This window comes from Aulonocara stuartgranti (genome assembly GCF_965226115.1).
Source record: "Aulonocara stuartgranti genome assembly, chromosome: 5".
In the NCBI taxonomy this organism is placed as follows: Eukaryota; Metazoa; Chordata; class Actinopteri; order Cichliformes; family Cichlidae; genus Aulonocara; species Aulonocara stuartgranti.
Genome location: NC_138943.1, coordinates 19,664,767 through 19,675,247, shown reverse-complemented (window position 1 = coordinate 19,675,247; position 10,481 = coordinate 19,664,767). Strand labels below are relative to the sequence as shown.

General features: G+C 42.0%; 1 protein-coding gene across 1 annotated transcript; it reads left to right on the top strand.

Moving 5' to 3' along the window:
* The first annotated feature begins 2,702 nt into the window (after nt 1–2,702).
* Nucleotides 2,703–4,784, top strand: LOC309706739 (uncharacterized protein). The gene is made up of 4 exons (XM_082533518.1): nt 2,703–3,091; nt 3,407–3,495; nt 3,611–3,783; nt 3,947–4,784. Exons 1-4 carry the CDS (start codon nt 3,036–3,038, stop codon nt 3,974–3,976), a joined length of 348 nt encoding a protein of 115 aa, XP_082389644.1. The 5' UTR covers nt 2,703–3,035; the 3' UTR covers nt 3,977–4,784.
* Nucleotides 4,785–10,481: the final 5,697 nt, after the last annotated feature.

Here is a 10,481-nt window from a genome sequence, read left to right as displayed (position 1 = left end):
GAAATAACATTGATTCACTGTTGTTCTGTCATCGTTGATTGTTGATCTATTTATAGTTGACAAGGTGACAACAATCACGTTGAAAAACCATCGATTTATGGTTGAGCGGGAAATTAAAGCTGCTACCACTTGGACTATTCCGCAGCACCCCTATCACATTGGTACATCCCTCCAGGTAACCATTGTCTTGTACAGTAGAGCGGGACATTAGATTTACTCTCAGCGGAATTGACCGGAGAAGGCATCAGTTCATGCACTGCACTGGCCTGCACCACGATTAGTATAAGGTAAGAATGAATGACTTTTGTTCTATTCGTTATTTCCACGGTTGCATTTGAATAACAGTTAAAAAAAAACAAAAACTTGTTAATGTAAAGTTTCGGATAAAATGTGGGAGCCCGAAATTGTGTCTACTTTCATCTTACAATCCGGCAACTAATAAATTCCACTGCAAACAAAGTCTATCAACAAAGAAAACATTTTCGTTTCATACTTTTCCGTTATATACCCTTACAAAGCTAGCTTTAACGCTTCGAGGGTTCCTTTGTTCTTGCCGTCGCCTCGGCGCTTGACCCAGACTTTCGCTCTGTAGTTGCTTTTTAGCATAGTACTACAAAAAATTGTAAATCTGTGATATATGATTGATAAACGTAAAGGTAACTGTATAAATGTGTTCAATGACTTTGTTACTTTTAATGATTGGAGAGCACCCGCTTCGATTCGCACTCAATTCAAACTTTACGCTGCACGCTCACCTAACTTTACGCTGCACGCTCACCTAACTTGCGTTTGCACCTTTTGTCCACACGTAAACTGCGTTTAGCATTTACGTGCGGACGAGGAAGACGGAGAAAATGCAGCGTCAAAGGTGTGCGCCTATTTTTACGCCACACTGTGCGCCAAGTTTTTGTCTCGGTGCCATGAATTCCTTTTTTTTTTTTTTTTTTTTTTTTGTGTCCCGTTTGGATCTTTAGCCATCAGAATTGTTGTCTTAAGGCCAAGAAAGATGCCAAGCGGATTTATTTTACCAAGTGGATCATCATGGCCTTGCCATATTGGTCCATTTGATTGACCTTTATTATAATTATGAATTTATTTTATTTTCAGTTGCTACAAACGGGACAGACATGACTGGGGGATAGGACAGGGAGAGAGAATGAAAGAAAGAGAGGGAGAGAAAGAAAACCAAAGGGGAGAAGAGACAGTGAAAAGGGGGAGAAGAAAGAAAGAAAAACAAACAAAAAAAACAAGACACCTGGGTCACCTGTATGGAGAAAAAAAACAGAAGAGAAAGCAAACAACAAAGAGCAACATAATAAAAAAAACGGCACCATCACAATAAACTAGCTAGCAGTAGATATCAGTAGATACTAAATAATAAACGATATTGTGCAGCACGCAAGATAGACAGCGTACAATGTGCTTTGAGGCAGCAGCCAAGAAAGCTGTAGTCCGCGTCTGTGAATACCCGTGTGTACACCTGTGTGCATACCTGTGTGGATCAGCATGCTTGCATTCCAAAGGTTTCTCCATGTAACGATCTGCTAGGGAGTGTGGGGAGCCACAGCCCCGTCCTCCAGGGTATGAAGCAGGTATGGAGGAGATCAAAACTCCAGACATCCAGAGGTCCCCAGAACACAAGAGACCAAGGAAGACCAACAGAGGGGCAGCCGCGCCACTGTCCCAGTAAGAGCTGAGGAGAGTCCCAGATGAGGGCTCACTCAGCAGCCGCGGAGCAGAAGCCAGGGGGAGTTGCAGTGACGCGCCCGTGAGCTCCGCCGGCAGCCAGCTGTGCCTGAGTGACCGAGCCCAAGTCCGAGAGGCCGGGGGCACCCCACCTCCGAAGTGGCCCGAGCGAGCCCCAGGCTCCAGGCCCCGATAAGCGGCCGTCAAGGAGTGAGCCGGTGTGTACCCGGACGCCCACCCCCAGACACAAAGAACCACCAACGCACCGACACCTGAGGGAGTCCGCCACTGGCAGGGGAAGTGGTGGGTGGAGATAGGCCTCCAAACCTTGGAGGGCCTGAGATGTCCCCAGAAAGGTGGCGTCTGATACCCAACCTGACATATAGACACAGACATACAGGCACACACAGACACAAACATCCATCCCCACCCTCATGCTCTCATATGCACTTACTCCACACTCAACCAACGTGGAGACAGACATAAAGAGACGCTGTACACACGATCACACTCCCCAAGCATACTCTACGAACCGGGTCTAGGTACCCTTGCCCCTGGAGGGGGGAACTGCACCCAGACCCAGGTGGTGTTACCCTTTTCCCTGCGGTGGGGAGAGGCAGACCGCCCCAACTCCACAGCAGCAGGGAGGCCCCACACTCCAGACCGCAGTTGGACGGCCAACTCCTCCTAGCCCCCCCGCTCCAGCAGGCCGCAGAGAACGAGGGTGAGAGAAGACTCCAAACCATGGTGCCATGAATTCCTACAATGGCAGACTTAGACAAAATACTGTTAATTTTATTATCTTCAGTGTTTAAATGCTTACATATACGGGTTTGCTTGTAATTGTTGCCTATATACATTTTAAGCTATTATTTATTATTTAGTTCAATCAATAGATCAAGTTTTGTAGTGACTATGAAATATATTGTAATTATCTGTTTCCTGTTTATCCTAGACAGGGCAAAAAAGGACTCCAAATTTAAAAAAAAAGATAAAAATGAAAGACTGGTGCATTGTGCAGTTCAGCACTGGTGGTACAGAAATAGTCCCTAGATCATGGATAAATGGGGAGAAATTGTCATGGCCTCCATATCCTCCGTGAGACACATTCAGGATCCACGACGCAGTAAAGAGGAGAGTTCATCCTGGTGCAACATGGCTCACCTATGCACCAGTCTGACTTCTAATAGGCCATGGTGGGTATCATCTGGATTGGTATTGTATAAATGTAACAATAACAAGTTTTTCGTGTCCTAATTTATGTCTGGCCATACATTGTGTTTGTACTTCCAGACACATTTCACGAAGCAGAACGCAGTCTTCAGAAATATCTAAGTGAACACTGTGATATGTCTGACCTTCAGTCCGAAGCTGAAACTCAGACCAGTCATGAAAGAAAGCACAAGTAAAACTTTTTTTATTTCACAAACATATCTTTGATTGCTAAGAATTTATGATCTTGTCTTTTATACATATCTGTGGTGCTTGCATACTGCAATATCACCACATAATATAGTCCAAAAAGTGGAAGCTTGTAAACTTTTTATAAATGCAAAGCCGTATACACTTGTGCACTTCAAAAATTTCTTGTATACTGTACCTTCTTGCACATCTCCGTTTCCTGTGTGTGTTGTTATAAATCAAACTGTAACTTTAGGAAAAAATATTCCAAAAGCACATTTGTAATTACTTATGACCCTTTTCAACTTTTTTTCTTTAGACCAAATCCCCTGTACACATATAGTGACTCAAAGGATGAGCAGCCCACAAAAAAATGGTTTCCCCAGGCCCCTCGAGTGAAAATACCAGGTAATAAAATACTGTCTAGTGTCTTTGTACATATCTGTGTGTGAGACACAAGGAAACTTTTGACAAGTTGTCTGTATTCTTAAATACTTTAAAAAAAATTATCTTTTTCTGTCAGACCTGACGAGAGCTGTTAACGAACTCTGTGAGGAGGTCAGAGCCATCCGCAATACCGGCTGCAATGAATCGGTAGATGCTGGGGTACTGCCTCTGGATTTGCCCTTGCACAACATTGAGGAGCTAAACAATGCAGAGCCAGCTCTTCAATCACAAGAGGCAAATAAGGCAATGGTAAGTATATAAAGGTTATGTACACTTTGTAACTATAAAGTGTAATAGCTGTCAGATGTGATTTAAATACATAACAACGGCCTGTTGATTAAACACACAAGCACTTGCATACACATTTAAGACATGAGACACGCTAATTCCATCTCTTAAAATGTGTCTATAGGTGAGACGCTTTGCCTTGATTGGAGCCTGACGCAGCAGTTAGGGGCAAACTCTATGTCCGAGTTTGTCTTTGCACAAGCAGTGCAGAAATGGCTCCGATACGCCCCAGATCGTTTGGCTGGTGCAGGACGCACATCATGCAAAAAATTACAAACTTCTGTGAATCATATAAACGTAAATAGGAAACTGTCTTTTAATAAAGTATTTAGCAAACGAAACATGCCTATTGACCTTTTTTTGTTTATTTTTTTTCTCTGTTACATCACATGCAATGCTTTCTTATTTTAGGATATTAATATTGACATGATACATTGTGAGACATTTGGGTTTTTTTTATAAAGGGTGTCCAATTTAAGGAATAAGTACAATTATGTGTTTAGGTGGTTGAAGTATTGATGGAAACATGCAGTAGTTTAGTATTGGTTAAAATACCTATAAAGAAAGGTAGATTTCCAGTCATGATTTAACTGTTGTTTTAATAAAAAGCAACTGTGCGAAAGAGGTGGAAAATCAACACCATAGCTTTACTTTGTTGTCTGGGTCAACTTTGCTAGCAAGAGACAGAGAGAGGCATTGAAAGGCTGCTCCAACAGAACTTATTGTTTCGGAGGAAAATACAAACACGGTGTACAGTCGAGTCTTAATGGCTTACTTACAACTGGGCTCGTCAGGCTCTCTTCTTGGCTGCAGTGGTTATTATTATATTTACATGCTTCCAGCTCCCGTTTCTGCTCAATGACAGCTTGTACTTTTCCACTCTCCTTTTTCTCCCTCCTCGCGCTCACAGACACATAACGGGTATGGCAGTCCATTCTCCCTGCAGCAAGGACTACACTGCCCATGAGGCTACATTCTTTAGAGCTAAGTCTGTAACACTCTCCCTTTTAGCTTAGCACAACAACAACAAAAAGGCGCTCTCTCACCCTGGAAACACACAGTCGCAAAGAGAGAGTGCGTCACCATGTAACCATGGCAACCGTAACGCTGCCGCCTGGAACAACAGAGCATAGCTGTCAAACAAAACCCAAACAATACTGACCCGCAACAATACAGTTACTCATATTTTGTATTTTAAATATGTAACGGCGGTACATGTACTCTGTTACTCCCCAACACTGTCTGTATGAATGACAAAGGGTTCAAACAACTTGACAAGGTTCTCCATCTTGGTCCAATCACTTGTGAGAAGTGTATCCATCCCCAGCTTCTCAAGTAGTTGGTTTAGTTCAGCTCTGGTTTGGTACTGTTCCAACAAGTGGTACAATCCCAGATCAGACTTTTGTCACACCTTTTAAACACTTCTTCATTTGTCACTGATGATTTTCTAACAACATGTACCAGATTTCTTGCTTTCGTTATGACTGAATCAGCAGTTGGGTGTTTCATGGCATCTTTCATTGTGAGATGGAGAGTGTGTGCTAGGCGCGGCATTCTGTGGAACTTGCTGCTTTCCCCATATTCTTGCAGCTCAATGTCTAAAAAACCCCCAAAAAACAGACAATTATAAAACGTGTAAACATTATAGACATAGAAGCAATAATCTAAAAATCTTGTTATATTTCCACTTGAGGTATGTATTTGATTTGATAAAAACAATTTCTCAATCTACGGACATTAGCTCTGTGCTGCAGGTCTCTTCTGCAAGCAGACCTGTTTTAATTAATTTTATTTCTTAATAGTGTGAGTCACATAGCTATGAGTGAAACGTAATCAATATTTAATACTGGACAAAAGATTAGTCAAGATTAGTCGGTTACGTTGAAACCAAGCACACCATTGTTTTTCTTGTGACCAAATTGTGCTCTGCCTAGATTGATTACAAGAAGGCCTATGACTCAATCAACAGCTGGATACTGGAATGCCTAGAATTGTACAAGATCAACAGGACCCTAAGAGCCTTCATCAGGAACTCAATGGGGATGTGGCGTACAACACTAGAGGCCAACTTCAAGCTCACAGCACAAGTCACCATTAAGTGCGGGATCTACCAATGAGATCCTCTATCCCCTCTGCTGTTCTGCATAGGCCTGAACCCCCTCAGTGAGATCATTAACAAGACTGGCTACGGATGCTGACTACGGAACAGAACAGTTGTCAGCCACCTCCTGTACATGGATGACATCAAGCTGTATGCCAAGAGTGGTGGAGGTCAGACAAAAACTGGTTCACCCGAAAGACAAAACGCCAAAACACAGACTTAACAATGTGGTGTATGCTGTACAGTGCAGCGAGGAATGCCCAGACCTCTACATCGGAGAGACCAAACAGCCACTTCACAAGTGCATGGCACAACACAGAAGAGCCACCTCCACAGGACAAGACTCAGCAGTCCATCTGCATCTTAAGGATAAAGGACACTCTTTCGAGGATGCCAATGTTCACATTTTGGACAGAGAGGACAGATGGTTTGAAAGAGGAGTGAAAGAAGCCATCTATGTCCACTGTGAGCGACCATCTTTGAACAGAGGCGGGGGTTTACGACACCAACTCTCTGCCATCTATAATCCAGTTTTGAGATCCCTTCCCAGACGCCTTAACGCCCACTCACATCCTGGGTCATCTGATCTCAGGAATTCGCATGATAAGGTGGGGCCAGGTTTCACAATGAACTCACCCGAAACTCTGGCTGATTGGGACCCACACCCAGTTTCACACCTTGGCTCAGGCGATTAGAGGATCATCAGGGGGTCCTTTTGTCCCTCTGTGGGGGGTCACTCCCACTGGGTTTATATCTGGGACTCTCCACCATTTGACCTTAGAACTGAAGAAGCTTCTCGGATGAGAGGTGAAACGTCTTCAAGCAACTTAAAGAAGTCCAGACGCTTTTCTTTGCAAGCTCCTTTGTCAAAATGGGAGATATCCTCAAGGGTGGTGGAGAATGACCAAGCTAAGATCCTTTGGGACTTCCAGATACAGACGGACAAAATGGTGGTGGCTAACCAACCAGACATAGTGGTGGTAGACAAACGAAGCAGATGGCCGTAGTGATACACGTAGCAGTTCCAAATGACAGCAACATCAGGAAGAAGGAACATGAGAAGCTGGAGAAATACCAAGGGCTCAGAGAAGAGCTCGAGAAGATGTGGAGGGTGAAGGTGACAGTGGTCCCAGTGGTAATCGGAACACTAGGTGCGGTGACTCCCAAGCTAGGCGAGTGGCTCCAGCAGATCCCAGGAACAACAGCGGACATCTCTGTCCAGAAGAGCGCAGTCCTGGGAACAGCTAAGATACTGTGCATGACCCTCAAGCTCCCAGGTCTGTGGAACACTCACCAAGTGTTCCACATTCCTCACACTCAATGTCTGACTCCTCCGACTCAGACTATATCCACAGTTTTGTCTTGGCCCTTTCCAGCAGCTCTTTGCTCATCCTGAGAACCGTTGGTATCAATCAGTTTACATGCGATTCTGAAGAAGCCGTACAGCCTTGACGATGTTGGCCCCATTATTGATTACAACGAGCAGCACCTTCTCTTTCCCTACAGCCCACTCTTCTAATGTCTGATCAGTGCAGCGGGCGATGGCTTCCCTGGTATGTGGGTGCTCCATTCGTTGCACGTTAAGCAAAGCATCATGGACCTGGCCCAGGTGGGTGGTAAAAACAAGTGGAAACACCCATGAAAGATCCTGTTAATCCCCTTTTGCTCCAGCCATCTACACACAGAGTTAGCTTCCTCGCTTCTTTTATTAGTTCTTTCAGTTTCTGCTTTGCTATATCCATCTCGGCCCCAATCAGACTATTAGCTCACACAGTTGTGTAGATATCCCAATCTCAATAAACATATTCACCAACGCTTCCTCTCGCTTGTGATGTTGCTGCGAATAGAATAGAATAGAATAGAATAGAATAGAATAGAATAGAATAGAATAGAATTCAACTTTATTGTCATTGCACATGCACAGGTACAGGGCAACGAAATGCAGTTTGCATCCATCCAGAAGTGCTTTAGTGATATAGATATATTACAATATATATTAGCAATAATATAGATATGTGAGTATATTACAGAAATGGGTCTATTATGGTATGTTATAATGTACACGGTATGAAGTATGTTGTGAATATTCTATAACTATAAGTATGTACAGGCTGAATGGACCAACCTTGGGCTTGGGCGTGCACACTTACCTTCTCAAGATAAGCTAGTTTAGCCTTCTTTTGTGAACTTTTCAAGTGCACTTTAAGGTTTGTGGGATTTTTTGCCCTTTAGAAATGTCCCACAAATTTTTATCTCTTTCCACTAAAAGACACTTGCTTTTATCCAAAACACAGTCATATTCAGAGAAATCCCAAATTCGACTCTAGCGCTTTCTCTTGACTTTTGCTGACAAGATGCTACGCGTGGACGGAGCGGCAACACAGACGACTCGACCGAGGTACTTGCCACCTGCTGGCATAATGAGACAAAGCAAGAAAAAAAATGGAAACTACAGTTCATTTTCCCCCTAGACCAGGCGTAGGAAACGTTAGTCCTCGAGAGCCGGTGTTCTGCAGGTTTTAGATCTCACCCTGGGTTGCCACACCTGAATCAAATGATTAGTTCATTACCAGGCCTCTGGAGAACTTCAAAACATATTGAGGAGCTAATTTAGCCATTTAAATCAGCTGTGTTAGGTCAAGGACACATCTAAAACCTGTAGGACACTGGCTCTCGAGGCCTGGAGTTCCCTACCCCTGCCCTAGACTAATGTATGACACACACACACGTGAACAAAAACTGAACACATTTTCTCTATAAATTCAGTTAATTTTAGTTAGTTTTGTGAACGGTCATTTCAGTTTTAGTTAGTTGTCCAGTCTTGTTTTTATTTCTATTTCTGTTAACATTTTTTTATTTTATTTCTAGTTTTCATTATTTCGTTAGTTTTCATTAAGGATAATAACCTTGCTTCTTGTTGACATTATGCTAAACGCTAGAGATGTTCTTGGAACCTTGATAATGTAATTGAACATTTATTTTGTTATGTATTGATCACTTTAGTATTAGTAAACTTCAGTTAGTCACTTAGTCTTACTCATTTATATGTCTGTAGAATAAATGTGTCTTTATGCTCTATCACACACAGATACACAACACAGTTGAGGCATTGTAAGTTCATGTGAGATGTAAAACAGATATCGGGGCTCCTCCTTATCAGGGAGCAAGTAGGTAGTAAGTATGTTGCTGAATACTTTTGTCTGTGTGTTTGTATAAAAGACATCAAGGCCGTGTTTCTCTGGTTTCTCCTTATTGCAATATGTTATTAAATGTACATCAAAAGATGCTCATCAGGTGTTTGCAATTAATTTTAAAATTTTTCACAATGACACAGCTATTGGTATTTGAGATTTAGATCTTGGAACTGAGATATAACTCTTGGTATTAAAGAGTTTATTAGTGGATTTTAGATGCAAATGTTGGATTTTGGGATTGTGTACTTGAAAAAAAGAAAAAAGTTTTGTTATGATCGAGTGTGTTATTGGAATTTGGGTTTAGATTTTGGCTTCGTTAAAGCATTTTCATTGCTCCACTCAAAACCAGTTGTCTAAAATCTAAAACCCAGCTTTGGTATAATAATGCTACCAGAGAACTCAGATGTGTAGAAAAGCTGAGCGAAAATGGAAAAAAAGACAGACTTCAGGTATGGTTTGATGTACTTAGAGAATCTTTGATAAATTATCAGAAAGCTTTAAGAGCAGCAAAAAGTATTTCTATAAGATTGTGTCTAATAACTGTCACAAACCTCATATCAGCATGATTAAGTCTGTTATTAATCCACCTACTGCAGCTCCCCATGCAGCATCGAAAGCAACGTGAAAACTTACTGAAATTCTTCATTAATAGGATTGCGGATATCAGGTCATCTGTTCATACGGCAGCTTCAATTGCATTTGATCATTTTAAGCCCTTTTCCTTTTCATTACTGAGTGAAGTCAGCAATTTGAAACCCACAAGATGTACGCTGGATATTGTTCCATCCTGTTTAAAGAAAGTCGTTGGATGATGTTTTTGACACTGTGGGTATGTGTTTGCTTTGTATTGTCAATAGCAGTATTCAGTCTGTGTGTGTCCCTGCTGACTTCAAACATTCTGTGGTGGAACCTATTCTTAAAAAAACATAACCTGGATCCAGCAGTTTTATCCAACTACAGACCAATTTCTAAACTGCCTTTTCTTTCTAAAGTCCTGGAGAAAGTTGTCCCCCGTCAGCTCCAGACCTTTGTATGGCATTGGTGAAGTATTTCAGTCTAGTTTTAAAATGCACCAGAGCACTGAAACTGCTATTTTAAAAGTTTCTAATGACCTTTTAACTTTTACTGACTTGAGAGATTTTGCGATTTTAATATTATTAGACCTCAGTGCTGCCTTTGATGATCGTAGATCAGGGGTGTCAAACTCAATTTCACAGCGTGCAAAAACTCAAGGCACACTTAAGGTCGCAGGCCAAACAAGATAAAAATTTACTGACACACTAAAACACACACTAAGACCCACTGTTTTTTAAACATAAAAATTAATAATTTAGTGAACTCAGTGCGCAGTTCGCTCAGTTTAT